The sequence below is a fragment of the Haplochromis burtoni genome, unplaced genomic scaffold (genome assembly GCF_018398535.1).
Source record: "Haplochromis burtoni strain Fernald_Lab_line unplaced genomic scaffold, NCSU_Asbu1 Contig_127, whole genome shotgun sequence".
Classification (NCBI taxonomy): Eukaryota; Metazoa; Chordata; class Actinopteri; order Cichliformes; family Cichlidae; genus Haplochromis; species Haplochromis burtoni.
The window spans coordinates 886,828-905,341 of NW_024582488.1; the positions used below are offsets into that span (position 1 = coordinate 886,828).

The following is an 18,514-nucleotide window of genomic DNA, read 5'->3' on the forward strand; positions in this document are numbered from 1 at the left end:
TAGGAAGCTGCTTTCAAATAACTAATTTTGTCTGAAGGGTTTGGTCAAATGCTTACTGTTTGGCTTCTAAGTGGGTGCAGTAATCCTGAAAGGGCCAAAACAAAATGATTTAGCCTGGAGAAGCTGAAAGAAGGCCGTGCTGAACCGAGCCATCTGCTCTGATAAATATATAAATAATCAGCTGCAGCTCATCAGAGCAGATTTGGGCTCAGCGCAATATGGCCTCAATGTGGCCTCCTGTCAAATTATGAACTCTGCATTGCACATTTTAAGCTCCTGACACTGGCAGACTGTTAGTATAAGAAACTGTAGGCAAAGTCAGGGAAATGTATTTAATAATGAAAGTTTTACAACTCTGTGTTTCTGTAACCAACAACTTTTGCAGAGGAAGGCAGCCAAGTTCTCGGTTTTCAACAACAATAAGACCATTTTTTATTAATTTCTCTCAAATCTAATCTTTAAAAAGCAGAATACAGAATATTGAACTGGATAGAATGCAATGTTTGCTTTGATGCTGAATTTAATAAATATTATGCTAATAATCACATATGGAAGGAAGGAAGTCAATAGCAAACAGACAGTTCCTATAATATTACTGCAGCTATTATAATTCTGTTTTATACTATTTGAATATATCTGCTCCAAAAAATGGCAAAATCTAATCCTAACACAATATTAATAAGTAATAATGTCTGGCTTTCAAAAAACAAACAACAAAAATCAACTAGTCTTTTTTTAAATAAGATGCTGTGTAGGTTCGTGATTCTCTGGTGGAAAATAACCCCCACCAAAAAAAGGGTACACAAAATCACTACCAGATGTACATTCATGGGCCAGACTATGGCACCTTCACATCACAACCCACGAGCAAGATGCAGGTAATAGCAGGCAAGTGGAAAAGATTACACAAACTCGAGTGCAGCCATTGGCAGAACAGCCGACTATATCAAAACTGTGATGTGTATACGTGCTATCAGACACGATTATCGAGAGAAATAATGACGTTAATAATAACACTGGAGACTTGAGTTAAATATTCGTCAGTGTCACATCATTCGCTGTCTCTTGACCAGCTTCTACCACTCTCAGCAGAGCCAAATAATGCTAGGAGAGGCTAGTGAGTAGGCAAGGTCGGCCACTGGCTGCTTCCCAGGAGCTCGTTGTGCTCGGCCTCCAGGCCTGGTGAGTGCAAAAGTACCCAGTGTTTGGCTTTTGATAGGTTCTAACCATTGATCTGCAACTGGCTTCCAGCTCTAATGAATAATGAATGCCCATATTGTCATCCCACACAGATCGCATTTCACATGGAAACAGACTACACTGGTAATTAGACAGGACTTTGCTGGCCTGCAGCTTTCTATGCTGAACTTGCCAGGGATTGTGGTGTGGAGAGAGAGAGAGGTACTGCTGAGGTAAAATTTCAAGGGCATTTTATAAGTTTCGAACAGCATCTTCCATATTTTTCAATTCAGATATGAAGTTTACATGCCGAACTATTTCTTTAACAGAAACTGTTAAGAGGAGAAGCCTGACAGAAGTCAGGACATGGGTCTCCTGTGTGGTGTTGGGTCTGGAGGAACAATAAGACGTCGGTCGCCATGCTCTATTTGACCCAGAAACTGAAAGAGGAAAGCTGTTAGACTGGTGACATCAGTGTTGATACAGACTACGGAAACTTGGAAAGCTGTCATGTTGCTGATGAACAAAGTGAAGTGAACAGTGATGGGTGAAGACCATGAGCAAAATGTGTGATCTCACAATCACAGCCTACAACTGAAGAACAGAACCTTTATTCCAAGCATTTTAGTTCCCAGTGCAGGATAACGAGTACGTATTTTACAGCCTCGTGTCACCAGATAAGAGCTAGAAAGTGTATCTGACATTAAAGTAGCTGTATGAGCAGCAATGGTTACACCTCTTAATTGTGTAAAAGAAATTTTCCTTTCAACAAAGCAGCAATATTTTTGTATTACACACCTAACACAATGTACAAATGTATATTAATCAGACCTTATTTTTCACTTCTGCTATCAGACCAACAAATATCCAAAAATTCCTATTGTTGAATTCTATTAATTTCCTTTTTCAATATTTATTTAAATACTTTTACAAAGCTTTGTTTGAGTTTTAGTCACAAGATAAAAACAACTTTACATTCCACAAAAAATAAGACTGCTCTGTAGTGGGCAGCCTGAACGTGGGCAGGTACCTGTACCAATCCAACTAGAAGGATAACTAGCAGAGCTAGTTCTTATACTCCATACCATTTTTGCTTTATCTGCAGAATCACAAGATCTAATGAGAGGAACCAAAGTCCTTCCTCCTCAGGGGGCTCTACAAGATGCTGAGTTCCTAACTTCACTTTTCAAAATAAATAAGTAAATAAATAAAATTTTGCCATAATGTTGATTTTTAAAAAAAAATGGAAAATGCTTAAAATGAAACAGGCTACTGTGGAAGATTTAGCAGCTGCCTGAGATTTGTCCAAATTAAAGGAGAAGTGTCTATAAGATGCTCCTGAAAGGGTCTTATTTAGTCAGCATCATCATCATCAATACCAATTTATCAAAATATAGGACACGAAGGATGAAAATGGCTTTTTTGCTGTTGTTGTTATTTACTTCCTCTGTTCTGCCATGAAAACAAAAAATGTTAATTCTAAAAAAAAAACAAATTTTGAACATTTGATCTGAAATAAGATTTAAAAATCTAAAAAGAAACTTTCAGATTTGATCAGTATTTTCCACAGAATTAGCCACTTGCTAAATAAATGAGAAAATAAACAGGTGAATTCTTACAAAACAAACAAAAAAAGAAACAAACAAAACAGCCTTAAAATGTTTAACCATAAACAAATAGATGTTAAACCATCGACGTATATCTAGCGTATCCTTTAGAAGGCTATCACAAGAAATATGTTCATCTCTGAATGCTAATTAAAAATGACAATCAAATGCAAATAACACACATGTCAGTGTATCAAACTTGCAATCAGATGTCGTGCTTTACCAAATGATTTGATAGTATTTTAGCTACACGCTGAGAAAAACTGCAATATAACAAATGGCTGATAGCCTGCGCTAAAAAGCTGCGAATGGAGGTGTTATCAAACAAGTGTGAGTTCAAGACTCGCTAATGCCTAATTTCCTGCACAAGGTTTTCACCCAGGCATTTAATACATAATCCTATTACCATCCAATATCATGAGTTTTTGGCTACCCTCTAAACACGGTCTTTTTCACTGGCCAGTGTGTTAGTGGGATAATGTCACTATCAATAAAATTAAGCCCGGACAAAGCACCCATCAACTCGGAGGGTTTAGACACTTTCTCTTTCTACAGTTACTGGAAGTTGGTTTAACCCCAGACTCTGTGTACAAGAGGAACTGAGTCACTTCTGATTCAAGGATGTGTCTGTGTAGTCTTCAGTGTGACTGCATCAGGGCAGAAAGCACTGTTCTCATGAAAATCATAACAGTGGTAAGTTCACACCGAAGCGAACTAACAGACATAGAAGCTGTTTCCACAAATGAAGTGACAAATAAAAACGAATTCATGTATATTTCATGATTTCATGGCTCATGACTTTGTCATTAAGGCCCTTTTTAAGGAAAAAAGTTAGCAATAGTGGCTTACACTTAAGGAAAGCAAGCTTATGACTGGAAGCTGACTGGTTAAGTTGTCTTATACACGGCCTGTAATAATAACAACCTCCCAACTATATGAGCGACGCTGTTCAATGGCCCACAAAAAAGGCATCGTCTGGATGTGACTGGTTATAACAGTTGTCAGATATTGTTAAAATACAGCACATATTTGTAACAATGAACACATTATATAGAGAAACTGACTAATGCCTCGCGGCTTCCTATTTCTCTCTGACCAGTCATCAGGATGAGCAAGCGTAAGCTATACCAGAAGCAAACCCATCAAGATAAAGATCTTGATTGCACCCAGAATGGATCATGGATACATTAACACAATAGTATCACAAAAAGAGACAACATGTGTGTGAAATAGTGACATTTGCTTTCAGGTTAGTGCAGTTATTCAGTTAGATTAAGTGAAAATCACAAAAAAAGACTTAGAATTTGCAAATCTAACCATCAAAAGAATCCCAGATACACTCCTTGTAGCGTTCTTAATCTGAAATAAACATTAACGTGTGCCGATTCGATTTTTATTTGCAACTTGAACTCAATTGGAATATTATTTCTAAATGCTGTTCTTCAAAGCTACCTGAATGTTGGACACGATATTGATCCGTGCCACTTATGTAACACAAGGTACTTAGTGGATCATGTTGTGTGAGTCAGCGAAAAAAGAAAAAGTGTTCTCTTACCTGCCCCAGGTAAGTCAGCTGCGATCACTATTAACAACACCGTTACCACCAGAAGCGCAGCACGTTGGCTGTGGGTGTGCATGAGAGCTTTGGGCATCACCACCAAACACACAGTGGAGACTAAACCTGCCATGGTACGGTGGGTGTCGAGTCAAGGCATGTCATCCGGTTAAGGAGAGAAGATTCACTCCAAAAAGACAATCGCAGGTTAGGTTTTTGCGAGCGCCTTAGTTTGCTCTTCTTCACTTTAAGGCCCCTTATTCCATCACATGTCTTTGTAGTGGAGAAAAACTGTTGAAAAGAAGCAACAGTGAGACATTTAAGAACAGCCTGCTTGAGTATCACTGCGTTAACTTAAGAATCCCCCAGTAAGCTGAAGAACAAGTGAAAACTACTTAAATCATTTCAAACCTGCAATTTTAGGGTAACATTAATAACAGATATCATTGGATGATTGGAGCAACACATTTTCTTTTATCCATGCCCTGGATCGTTGATTAAAAGTGAGTATTTCCCTTATTTATCCTGCAGTTTTCACACTCATGGCCAAATTGGTCGTGAAAACAGCGACTATTATCCCATCAGATAAACAAAACAAAGCAACTTACTCCATATAAGGGGAACAAATCTGTAAGGAGGTCAAAAAGACAAAAGACGATCCAGCACAGACCTCATCCCTCGGATGTATGGCTAGCTTTAAGACGCTCTCACAGCGGGTCTTATCATGATACAGTAGTCTCTTGTCCTACATCCCGTCCCGTTACTTGCAAGCTTAATGGTCATGTGGCTTTTCATTTAGCTAGACAAAGCAGGTTCCATCCCTCGTTTGAGTCTGACAGGAAAACGCTAAACGCTGCCTAGCCAAAATAATTTGATGATATATCCCAAAGCTTGCGCTCAGTGCATACATAAAGCGATTTTTCCTTCTCAATTCGCCCCCTGCCATTCCTGTAAGCCAGCTCATAGCTGCGCACACAGACTTACCAAGAAAGGGAGCTCCAACTCTATCAGTTCCTTTGTGAGCGTGAGGAGAGGATATCCTTGGATGAAATGCTGTGTGGAGCTTTGTCATTAACGTCCTCGTGCCCACCTGCGTGCCTTTGAAGTTTTTGCAGTGTATACGTGGTGTGCACGAACTGGCGACTGGCTTTCATCTGACACTCTTTTGGTAACAGTTACCTTCTCTCGTCCCGAGGATTGGGATAGCCCCGCCCTCTGACAGATCTGATTAGTTTCTAATTTGCTAAGGCGTATTCCCATTGGTTCAGCCTCTTTTCTGTCACGGTGGCCTTTTAAATATTAGGTTGGTCTTCGTCAGGAGGCGTCTGCGGCTTCCACGGCAACCTCACGCATTGATGCACTCACCCCAAGGTATAGCTATTATATTTTTATTGGCTGTATAGAGTTGACCTTCTTCCGCTACTGAGTTCAAACGAAAAATATTCTATTACCCTAATATGTAATTATATGCAGATCAGTTAACATTACATTTACAAGCCTGAGTCTTATCTTTATGGTGGTGAGACTTTGAAGGATGTGGGATCAAACAATTAATTCGTTTGTTTCTGTTGCTATTTAACACGTTTCTGAAAACAAGTTAATGCTCTATGTAAAGATAAATTAAATATCCTTCTGGCAAAGACGGGGCCCAGTGGTGCAGCGTGTAAACGTTGCCCATTGCAGAGTTTTGTGGTTGCAAATAAATGGAGATGATTAGCATACCTGATCACGTCAGCGCAAGTTTCTAAGTGAACATCATGGCGAACACCGCCACCTGGTGATGGTGTTGTGTGTAGCCATTGCTGCCGATGTTAAAGCAGTTTCTTTTTACTTATTTCTCTCTGACTCTTGCTGTGGTCAGTGGATGAAAATGTCGTGAAAAACCCAACGTGACGTAGTAGCATTATGGTGTTTTAATCTCCATAAAATGTATGCGTGTAGCTAATGAGCAAAATAAAGTAGTTTAAATGGTTAAAAGGTGAGACTTCATTGTTTTCAGAGAATACTAAGACCTACATTATACTACCACATTGATATAACAGCTGTAGCTTGTGTGCAGATTCAAAAATGTGTAAATTTATGATGACCTTACATATTATAGGGTATAAAATGGGCTCTGCCTGAACCATTTACAACTGTGAAATAAAATAAGGCAAGAAATAAAAAAATCTCTTTTATATGTTTTTTACAGGCTGGAAGTTGGTTTCCAATTTTGTATTTATTGCATGACATGAAATGTTTCTTTCAAACTTGTGCATAAAATGTTGATTTAATTGTAATACACAATAAGCCATGCCCAGACATTTTAATTAATTAATTCTAGATCACACACTGCAGTCAAACTGCACTTAATTCTGAGGTTTTGCAAGAGACAGTATGCTGGGTGCAAAGAATGAGCCTAACTCATGCACACACATATACCCCACAGTAGACAACAGGAGACCGATGCTGTGACTTAACAGTTTAATGTAAATCCAAGACAAAGTGTGATTACATTTCTACACATATACAATATGCATATGTGAGCATACAAATTCTCATTAATAACTCGATTCACCTCGGAGACCGAAAAAATGATCAAAAGTAACAGTGAATAACAAGCTATAACATAGTTCACCACAACGGGAGCCCCTTGTCACCCTACAGTTAGTAAAGAGGACAATTAAAATAACTATATTCTTCTATTTGACGAAGCTGTTTGTCTGTTAAAATCCTCCTGTAAAATTTACAATGCTATCATTAGTTTTTTCGAAGCCTAATATAAATTCACTCCATTTTTCTACAACGAAAATGATTAAGAGAAGCACACGACATCATAATGGTAACACAAGCGCTTAGTAGCAAGTACTCAACTTGTTAGGAGGTTTAATTAATCCTTTTTCTTATTGTCATTATTATATTTATTTAAACATTCTATAAAGCCAGTAAAATATCCATTCTCATAACATACTTAATATTAGGCTAAGGAACAGGGTATACATTGAACGCTACGTCAACAGATTGAAATAATGAGACATCACACCCCAATAAACCAAAGTAAATAAGAAAAGACAATAAACAGAGAAGTATACTAGGAAATACTGCAGCACACATTAGCTTCATCGACAAAGAATGAGATTTTACACCATTGATAAACCATACAGCAATGGACACAAAAGGGGGTCAGGGTTTGACGCGCTCTTAGGTCTTTAGAAAATGTTAACAAACTGAATTATCGCCTTCTTTGTGCGAGTAGTTATTTAAAACTACTATAACTTGATTATTATAATTTGATTATACTGAGGATCCCAAAAGGGACTGTGATCCTAAGATTAAGACAAACAAGGAAATCCATCTTTGAATGTAGTAGCTTTGGTCTACCAAGTATTCCGGTAAAATAACCCAAATGTTTAAAGTTCTTCAATGTGGAGCCCAACATCTCATAAGATTGCAGATTGGGGTAATCGGCTGGTGCAGATCAAATGAATTTTAACTCAGTACGTAAAGAAATCACTTTTTTAAGTTTCAATAACTTGACGCCAGTGTCAGTGACGGCATCAAACCTTGACCACCTTACCCTGAATTCCCCCAAAGAATAGCCAGCAAAAGGAGCAGATCCCCTTAACAAATATATATTAAAAACCAAAAAATAAAACAAAACAACAACAAAATCATACAAAAGGGCTTCAAGAATGCTCGTGTAACTAGATTATGAATTTCCTGGTGACAGAATAGTTCATCAGCACGTGATTTATCCACCTAACACCTGTCCTTAAACTCCTTTTGTACTTTGGGAAGCAGCTGTGACTTTGCCAAATGACGTACAAGCGTGTGATTTGAGGTTGCAGGTTGCTTGTTCGCTTACTAAGCTTCGAGCCAGCTTGGAGGAGTTTGTTCGAAGAAGACTAATGTAGCACTGCGTGCGCCGCGCTCGCAGGAATGTTTCTCAGTGTTTCCAAAGCTCCGGGACGACGAGTATGTGAGATGACACCGTGGGCAAAAGTGGAAGTTTGAGTGTATCTCAGGAGAATGCCAGGCTTCATAAAGAGAGAGAGAGAAAGATGCTGCCTTATGTTTTCTCTAATTTAAACGTCACCTTAAAGCTTTGGAGGTATTATTGGTTATTTGGAAGGCAGTACTTAAGAATAAAGTTGTTGCTGGGAAGGCTACACTCACCACAGCAACAGAAAACATTTTTATACTCTACTTAAGCACATTTTGGTAATTGTAAGGTCACTCGATCTACATTAATGCTCATATTCTTATTCCCCTCTTTTTTCATAGAAAACACAAAACATTGGTTAAGTGAAACTGAACGATAGACAAATGTTTCGTACACATCAAGTTATTTTTGTTTGTTTGATTTGAGAAAATAGCGATTATTCAATATCCCCAACTCGCGATACCGGTAACTTTACATAATTAGTCTCATGTGGGAACTCGCTGGAGAACAAATGTTTAGTTATTGCATCATGCATGGCCACAAATGGTGTCGAAATGAAACTAATGGTCACCCACGGAGAAAAGATCTAAAGCCATTCCTGCCACGTCCTTTCACTCACAGGTCACATATTACATTCATTTTGTGCAGGTGACCACGCTTTTAAAGGTATACTTGGTATATTTTTGATTATTTCCATAATAATTAACGGGCCATTCTCCTCAATGGCAACCTTTAAAATTAATTTTCTTACACTGCTAATAAAGCTACAACATCAACAACAGAAAAATTGATCATTTTAGACAATTATTGATTTAATCTAAACAGGGGCCAAATATGAGGAAAAATCAAAGTGAAACATTAAAAAAACAAAAGCTTTCAAACACCTTGCAGCTCTTCTAATGGTTAAATGTCCAGAAACAAATAGCTGTGCTGTTTGCAAGAAGTATGCCAAATCCTCCCCGTGCATTCGTACGTTGTACACACATATACATTTCATGGTGGTGAAACAACATGTCCTCAAAAGCACTTGTAAAGCATTTAAAGATGAGACCAGAAGTTATTGCCTGTCTGCAATGCTGTGGAGGATTGCTTGTACTGTGCTGTGCTGTACATGATCGATCTGTAAAAGTCTTTGGTGGGACAAGCAAAAGAGTCAGAGTGTGTCGACATTAGCCCCATCCTGAAAAGAGTGGGGGAGTGGGGTCTGGACAGCAGTGTAGCGTGGGTAATGCCAAATTCCCTCAAAACAGTGGAATGTTTCAGTAGTTTGTGTCATAACAGAGGAGCTAAAAGACTTCCATGGAAAATCACTTCCCTTATGTGTGTGTGTGCGCTAAGGCCCCAATGACCCAGAGGAAATTAAGTAGATAAAATAATATCAAATAAAAAGACAACGAACGACGTAACCAGCAACATACTATGTAATCACATCTTTAAGCGCCTGGACCCGAGGCTTGCATGCTGGAGCTGATGGGGAGGGGAGAGCTTTGAGGAAAGTACCGGGATAAAAGACCACTCTGGGGCCCATCGGGGGACCGCTGGATTTCAAACCTGGGTGTGGCATCCTCAAGACGAGCACGTATCGATAAGGGCCCCCAGTGGATCATCGTCAACTCAACACTTATCATCTTCGGCAGTGTTGCAACACTTTACACAGGTGCAACCACCTCAACAAAATACTAAATATCACTGTACATCAACCCCCAGGTTATAAAACAGAAATGAGCCTGACATATAATAAAAACACACACGCGCACGCACACGCTCTGATAAAACATCAACAAGAATTATTGCAACAATCTCTAAAAATAAACACATGTACTACAGCCATGTCAAAAAGTTCAAGATGATGTTGAAAAAAAATCACTTCAAATGCAAGTACTATGGCATACCATGAAGGAGAGGGGAAGGCTTTCACTAAATCACCAGCAGTTCTGATGCGCCCGCGTTCGAGAGGACAAAGGAGATTCATTATTATTAGCTACAAGAAATTGAAATCTATTAAATCAAGCAGCAAACACACAAAGCGACAGCCCTATTGGTTCTCTAAGTGTTCGGGTATCCTGTCTGGCTGGCATGGCGGTGTCTGTGGTGAACCTGGTTCGAAGACAAATGGACAGCGATGACAAACCATCCACAATGTGCCCTTCCAGGTGTATGCTGTGACATTTCCCTTCTGTTCCCTTCAAAACATCCGTGAATCAACTTCCAATTACCTTTGCTGCAGAAACAAACAACAAGAGGAACAAATGAAAAGAACAAAAAAAGGATTAATGTCCGAATGTTACGCCATTCGGACATGTTGTTACGGCTTGGGCTCAGTGTTTACTATCAACCTGCTCTTTGCCAACTTGCTCCTATTTTAGTTCCATTTAAAATCGAGAGTTTCGCCCCGCCCTCCACGGTCCCCTGCTAAACTGACCCTATGCTTTCAACCAGCCCCTTAACTCATGCCTACACTGTACCTCTCTCAACAACCCTCAACACGCTGTCTCTTTGCTGCAGCCAGGCCATCTAAAGCCTTACAGAATCACTTTCCGTCAGGCCCTTCGCTCGGACTAGCTCTTAACCTGCCTCTGCTGAGTCTCAAACATTATACTGTAACTCATTCCTTGTACACGAAAACTGAGCCAATATCGTTGCTCTGCGATCACGACACGCGTTTCCCTCGCGTGGTTCAAAAGAAACAAAATCCTAACTAAAGCCACATTTTGGGTGCCACCGTGATAGAGGTTTACAGCTACAGCTATACTGTACATTTTCACATTTACATTAATATCCACAGCAAACGTAGCAAGAATTTATCTACGACTTTGGTAAGTACCCCAGGCAAGTTATCTCATGCACACATAATAAAAAAGCTCGGCGTGATAAAACCTCTGACATTAATCTTCGTCATCTACGGTACGCTGTCATTAAGGACAAGAAACAGCAAGGGCTGAGCCTACACCTGGAAGAGAGCTACAACCGCCCCGATTAGGATGTCAAATCAGGGAAACGTGTGTCTCTAAGTATAGCTATAGTCTCTTGTGGCTTTCAGGATCCAAGCCAAGTAAACTGTGTCATTATATCTGTAAGGCACTACGAGGAAACAATGGTCAAAACCTAAAGACTGAAGAGGGTTTTGAGGAGGTGGACTACACACGCATGGCTGACAGTAGCACACACAGACAATCACGTTGCACATGCCTATGTTATTATAACCACTTTGTGCAATCACATTTTAAAAAAAAGGAACAAATTAATCTATTGGTATCCGGGGAAAAGAAAAACGTATTAAAAAATGGTGCAGACTGCTACATTCTAAGAACGGGGCCCAGCTAAGACACCTAAAACTGAAGTATTATCATAAAGGTGAAACAGAAAGGAAAAATATCTATAAATACACTAAAAAGTTTGTTGTCTTCTCTTGGTTATATTTCCAGAAGCCTCCTCTGCTGGAGGAGGTGGCGTGGGAGGAGCTGCCTTTCTATTCTCCCCACACCACGAGTGATTTGGAAATACTGAGACAGTTCAAGGCCATCAATATTTTTTTTCTTTGAAGAGCAGCAGGTTTCCGTATTCCACCTTTTCCCAGATTTCTCGGGATTTCTCCAGTCAGTAACCCCTGTTCGACAGTCACTTCCCAAATGTAAGGGGGAAATAAAAAAGCAAAAAAAACAAACCAGAAAACATCCGCTGTCTCAAAAGGCCTTCTCCACGCTTCCCTGTAAAACGAATGAGACTTATTAGAGTAAAGAATAGGCAAATGAAAGCAGAAACTGGCCCTTTCAAGGAAAAAAAAAGAAAACAAAATTTCTTGAACTGAATCCCTCGAAAATTCAACTCCAAACTTTTCCTTCTAGAAAGGCTGTGAATCGTATTTTTTTCTTTTGCTCTCTGTCGTTATGTCTTCAAGTTATACATGACAGTTTCAGGAGGATTGCAAGTTCCTCTGTCTCTGTTTGCGTCTGAGGTCGAGGGGAAGATGTTGGGGATGTTGACGGGGCTCTTGTTGGGCTGAGGCTGAGGAAAGGAGCAGCAGCGCTGGGTCAGGCTCTCCAGTGTCAGTCAGTGTCTTCTCTAGAGGTAAGGGTACTGGTTCACCTTGGTGGGGCTCAGGGGGTATCCAGTGTAGACAGTGGAGGCGGGCGAGGCGCTGATGTAGGCCTGGTGAGCGAACTGGGCCTGGTACTGGCTGTGGTGCAGGGTGGGCGAGGGCAGCACACGGTGGCCCATGCTAACTGGAACCTGGTGGACGATGCTTGGTGGATAGCTTCCGTGCTGGACCGCGTGGCGTGCCGAGCTCTGTGACGCCACCAGGTGAGCCACAGTGCTGGTAGAACCCAGAGCAGCAGGAGCTGTGTAGGTGTAGAGATGGGGCTGGCTAGGGAGGTGCGTAGCAGCCAGATGTGGGTGAACGTTGCCTGTGTGAGAGGGGCTATTGTGATGGAAGGAGTACGGGGCTTGAGCGGCAATGTTAGGAGTGATGTAGGCCTGCTGGCGCCGATGTCCTCCGTTACGCTCGGCTACCATGTGCTGCTGGGCCTGAATGAGGGGATGACAGAGATTAAGTAGAGTCAGTGGGTGGATTTTCCCCTTTCTTTAGCCAAGCTAATCAGATATGAACCATATATGACCTTATAAGGTGCGAGTGATATTATTGTTATAGTAAATATAACAAGTTCCCAATAGTTGAACCCTCTCATTGTACCTGGCTGAGATTGAGAGGCTGCTGCTGGAGGGGGTGTGGCCCTGAGCGCTGCTGTCGGTAGGACCCGCCTCCAGTTACACCCCCGGCTATGTGATTATTGCCAGGCACCACTCCATTGGTGGATTTGAACTTGTAAGCTGAATTCTGATGGTTCATTGCATCTGCACAGGAAAGGATACAGATTTGCTGAATTGGAAAGGAGCAGCTATAAACACATAACAGATGATCTATCCAATGATCGAGGCCATGTTTTGCAAGAAATCTGTCATTTACCTGGCATCAGACGCTCACACTCATTCAGGACCTCACTGTTCTGGGTTTTGAGAGGGGGGATGATGATGGTGCGAGGGTTTCCATTGTTGTAGTTGTCCAGGATGGTGGTCTTTGTGTCATAGCTGTTGTTGTTAGGGGGTCTCGACTCAACCGTATAGGGACTGTTGTTGCTGGAGCAATAGGACTCTGGTGAATCATGGACCGTCACACAGCTGATGACATTCTTTCTCTGCTTAGAAGATGAGCTGGGAAAAATAGAAGCGAAGCAGAAAGAACACAGTTACTGGTAATGTTTTATCGATGCTGGTAATATATTTGAAGCTAATAACTGTTACTACATTCTAATGTTAATTGGATTTATTGACAAATAAATGTAAATGCCTTACTCCGAAGTTGGTTTGCAGGGTAAATTGAATTCCCTTCTGACTTCTTCACTTTTACTTAGTTTTAGTGTATAGCATATCACAAAATACATCAAAGAGATTAGCATTTGTTAACATGATAGAAAATTGGCTTCGAAATGCCAGGAAACACATCTCCATCCAGCTAACTTAAAGCAGATGTGTTCCATGTTTTTTGCTGTCTTTATCCTGGATGATCTAAGACTACAGCCCTTTGTGACGTGATTATTAGGGAAATTCATATTGCACGAGAAGCTCAGTAAAGATTCACAGTAACAACAAACGCTAACCTGTAAGTGTGCTAAACAGCACTGACCTATTGTTTTGTTTGTGGTCGTCTTCCTCATCTGTGTCGCTGCTGATGGTGATGATGCTGACAGCAGGGCTGGGTGTGTCGGGGATGACGATCGTCTGTCTGGGGACGTTGTGCTGGCGCTGATGGTCTCGAGTGGTGCTGGAAGCCTGCTCTGTTTCACTAGCCCCCCACCCTCCACCCCCACACCCTTGCGTGGGCGGACAGTTAGAGGTCGAGCCATTCTGTAGCACAGCGCAACGCGGGGGCGTATTCTCCTTCACCCGCTTTGAGCGCTGTGGAGACAGCACCACTTGAGAGGATGAGACCTCGTTGGTTGACATGTTCCTTAAGGAAAGACAGAGATGAGAGAGTGAGTGGCTATAGAGGGCAAAACAAGCAGATGCTGGAGATATGACCTTTGGTAACAATCGTTAGCTTCCAGTATGAAGATTTATAAAGATCTATGATGACCTGAGACTTTAGGTACCTGCCAGACATCTGGTGCTGTTTGTTCTTTTTGGAAGAGGAGTTGTTATTGGTTGAGGGCTTCCTCATAACATGTGCCACTCCCACATTGAGTGTCTGGTTGGATGGGAGGGTGACGTGGCCAGCCAGCAAGGCTGGCTGCTGCATGATGGGATTATAATGGCTGCCATGTGGGTGGGAATTCCTGTAATTTAAAATACAATTTTATGTTACCACAATGTTAAAAACAATAAGGAATCTTCAGGTAAAGCATCCTAGCAATGTACGAAATACTAAAGCAAACAAACGAACACATCAATCAGTCAAATCTGACATTTCCAGGGGATAAGAAAGACTGGATAAGTACTTCCTAATTACGCCAGCAGGTGGCAGCAGTAAACTTTTCTAAAGAAGGAGGAGGAGGAAAGGGGATAAATGAGAGAGGGAGAGCAAGGAGGGAGGGCAGAGGAGCTGACACCAGCAGCTGTGGAGCGATAGCTCTGCAGAGGAAGTGCGACACTTTCCCAATCGTCTCTCTGAGGACAACAGAGCTGCCACTGGACAGGAAGGGAGGGCGACACAGGGAGGGGGTTGTCTTGTCACAGATGGACAGCTTAGAATGAATCTGAGCATACATGGCTGCAGCAGCCATCCACACAGACACGTTATATACCTGCATCCCCCTTATCTCCCTTGGGTTGCATTCTCCCATCTATCCATCCATTTATCAAGTCATCACAGTGACAGGCTATACTTGATAAGATTTCGCTACATGCATATATATGCCATCTCCCTGAGGTAAATCTGCTCTTATAAAATTGAAGATAGAAGACTTGTCACACAAGTACAGGCTTCCTCATGAATTGGTCTCATGCATATTTTCATAACATATTTGGACTGATTTAAGCCGTAAACGACTACTTGTTCTTAAAGCCTATATACACTATTTCTTTTTTTTTTTATCTGTCCTGTCAATATCCGTAAATTGAGCTACAGACAGTGGGGATGAGTGCTTTGATTTGAAAGTGTACGCCTATCACATTTGTTTTTAGTTCAATAGAATCCTTGAGAAAAAATGTAGGTTAAAAGTGTTGACCTCAATATTCATTGTCCTGCAAAATCTAAGCAATAAAAGCTAAAGCAAACAAAAAAACACTGTTCTTCACCTCCAGTTGGCGAGGGTCTGTGTGCTGCTCATGGAGTCAGGGATGACAGTGGCGTGTTGGACTGAGGTGTGGGTGAGCTGCTGCCAGGCTGGAGGCAGCAGGATCTGCTGGGTGCCGCTCGGCCAGGCCTGCTGAAGAAGGAGAGAAAAATGAGTTGGAGGGTAAACAAAGATTTAAAGGTCAGGAAAAAGGAGAGAAAGAAAAACAGTCAGCTGCCACGTAACGACATGTCCAAGTCATTATTTATTTATTTATTTTTGATTTTAGGAATCATGTCACAGGACAGGAAGTCCCGCTTTTTGTTTACATTGTATGGATTTAAATGCTCGTTCACACAACATTTTTAGCATAAGAACAAAGGAGACTCGCTGTACTTGGCGATTAGTTTGAGCCTGTCGTGATAAATGACAGCGTCTTTTCAAAAGTGCGTAACAGATGGTTTAAACTGGCTCATAGGCACATTGAATGTGAACTCTGCGAGCCTCAAGGAGACATCCATCGACAAAAGAGATAAGACCAGGACTTAATAAAAATGTACAGCAGCTCCTTTGTTTGTGTGCCCGTGTATGACGGAGTAAGTGTATGCATGCGTGCGTCTTTATGGTTTTAGTGTGATTATGTCTTTGACTTGACCAATGTTCTAATTAAAGTCTTAGAATCTATTCAAGCTGCTCTGAAAGAGGCTACTTTGTATTTCTGATGCAGAACGAGAGGACTATCAGGCAAGCTACGCTCCGAGATGTGCCAAGATGAGTATGTGCGCCTGCATGCCTGAACACGTTTGTGTGTTACTGTGTGTGTAAGCCTAATAGTTTAATGCAGTTCTATTGATTAGCACTTTAATGTCAGGGCTAATGAATTGTTCCTTTAATACCATTTGCACATCTATTTACAACGGCATCACTATGTGCTGCAACACACACACACACACACACACACACACACACACACACACACACACACACACACACACACACACACACACACACACACACACACACCTTAAATAGGGAAAGACGGAGAGAAGAGAAAGAGAACAAGAGGCACAAATCCGCACGCAAAGCATATGACGACTGTATTTTTACCTTTATCTTCATTTTCTCATCAACATTTGCTTTGATCTGGTTGTTTCTGTCATATTTTAACACAACATAGCTGTTCTGTTTTGAAGTGTGGTTGCAGTTGAATTGTTTTCATCTGAGGCAGGTTGCAAAGTCCAGTGCTGCAGGTGGGCATCTGCAGGCTAGCACAGCTGCCTGGTCTGTGTACCGATGACTGACATCTCTAATGGAACATTCTGGAGCTGGAGATGGTCTTTACATCTAAGACCACATCCAAGGTCTTTTATCAACATGCCATTAAGAGGCTTCTAATACATCCATCCATCTCCTGCTCCTCCTCCTCTCTCTATCTCCATTCCTGGTACTCTATATCCCTCTCTCACTAGGCGTCTGCGTTGTGTAACCAGCCTGTCTGCCCTGAAATGGTAACCCAGTTAAGAGACCATTTTCTTTCAACTCAAGGCCTACCATCGCTATCAGTGGCCCAAACGCCTCCCACCTCAACCTACACTCCCTGGGTGAAAACCCTTTGTCACCTCAGGGCTTTCAGAGCCCCAGCTCTTACTCCCAATTGTTTCCACATTTTCTGCATTCCTGCTCCAGATAAAGGTCCTGCTGGTTTTCCTGCCTCCCTGCTTGGAGCCTCCTTCACTCTGGTCTCTCTGTCTGCACACATAGGTGCTTGGGGGATAAACTTGCAAGGGTGCGATGTGGGCAAAGGGTCCACGGGTGACATTAAAACGTAGACGGATAAAGTCATAGGTAGGTGGGAGAACGCACGCAGGAGGCAAAGAAACGACTCCGCTAAGCCTCGGAGACCCCCCACAGTAAAGGAATAAACACAGAGAAAAACACACACCACACACCCAGTTATTAGGTGTGCTGTTTGCTGGCCTATATAAAACATCTGCTTGCGTTAACTATTGCCTGTCTTTGTTTAACATGTGTGCGCACAGAGGGTATATTGAACACCTGCAGAACACGGCTGCAATGTGCAAGCCACACGTGATACGATAATTAATATAACTGACATTATCCTTACTGTGACATAAGTCGTGTCTCTCACGTTTTTGTTATTATTTTATATATCCACGATACCCATTCTTGCGATGCTGTGAGTCCTCTGGTCATGCAAAGCCTGATCCAAGCTTACCCTGACCTCCGAGGATCCTCTGAGGCCTGTAATTTGGAGCGCCTGACTTGGAAGCAGCCGTGGAGCTAATCACCATTTGGTATCTGACAGATTAACCCACCATAGAAAACACAGGCATGTGCACACACATACACACCGCTTTGCTGCCTGCTTGCCTGCCTGCTGCATGATTAACTGGAGATAAGGGAGTGCTTCAAACTCCCTGGATTCTCAGGGATATTTAAAGCCTTCATGGAAATTTCCATAGGGAAAGAGGTGGCGTGGCAATGGAAGCGGTCTACTGTCTGTGTGCAGAGAGTGATGCACAGTTATTCTGCTACTTGCAACAACTGTATATTAGCAGCTAAAGCTCCAGCCCCACCGTGGAGGCTCTGGTAAAGGCCTTCTCTGTGTGAAAGGCTCCTGCCTTTGAGTGCATCAGACCGTAGCAGCCTCAGCCTCCAGGAGAGCAGGGGCAGATGATGAGAGGAGAGAGAGAAGAGAGGAAGTGAGCGAAAGAGAGAGAGGGAGAGAGCGAGCAAGGCACAGGAAAGCTCGCCTGAATGCACTCAGGAAAAACAGCTGCCAGCAGGGGCAGGGTCAAGAACATCGAGTGATTTCCATCCTCCATCGATAGATACTATTCTTAGTGAAGGCTTATTAAAAAGGAAAGCAGAGGGCTTTGTTTGAATGTGAACAGTTCAAAGTTCATAAATGTTCCTGACAGGCACTCTCTCTGTTAAGATTCAAACTCTATTAGTTCGT

At 41.8% G+C, this 18,514-nt stretch overlaps 2 protein-coding genes across 6 annotated transcripts in view; both read right to left on the reverse strand.

Moving 5' to 3' along the window:
• si:ch211-1e14.1 (UPF0606 protein KIAA1549) overlaps nt 1–6,664 on the reverse strand; it is a 37,079-nt gene extending 30,415 nt beyond the window's left edge. For 2 of the 3 annotated variants that reach the window (XM_042224077.1, XM_042224075.1), the window contains exons 1-2: nt 5,326–6,664; nt 4,342–4,632 (exon numbers count right to left, since the gene is read on the reverse strand). In XM_042224077.1, the coding sequence (XP_042080011.1) occupies nt 4,342–4,474 (133 nt within the window). In that variant the 5' untranslated portion in view covers nt 4,475–4,632; nt 5,326–6,664. The other variant, XM_042224076.1, reaches the window with a different exon arrangement.
• A 125-nt stretch (nt 6,665–6,789) lies between these two features.
• Nucleotides 6,790–18,514, reverse strand: part of hipk2 (homeodomain interacting protein kinase 2) — a 65,798-nt gene continuing 54,073 nt past the window's right edge. For 2 of the 3 annotated variants that reach the window (XM_005930343.2, XM_005930341.2), the window contains exons 10-15: nt 15,557–15,687; nt 14,413–14,595; nt 13,947–14,270; nt 13,230–13,474; nt 12,957–13,117; nt 6,790–12,790 (exon numbers count right to left, since the gene is read on the reverse strand). In XM_005930343.2, coding sequence (XP_005930405.1) covers nt 12,326–12,790; nt 12,957–13,117; nt 13,230–13,474; nt 13,947–14,270; nt 14,413–14,595; nt 15,557–15,687 — 1,509 coding nt within the window. In that variant the 3' untranslated portion in view covers nt 6,790–12,325. The remainder of the gene's footprint in view (nt 12,791–12,956; nt 13,118–13,229; nt 13,475–13,946; nt 14,271–14,412; nt 14,596–15,556; nt 15,688–18,514) is intronic. The other variant, XM_005930342.2, reaches the window with a different exon arrangement.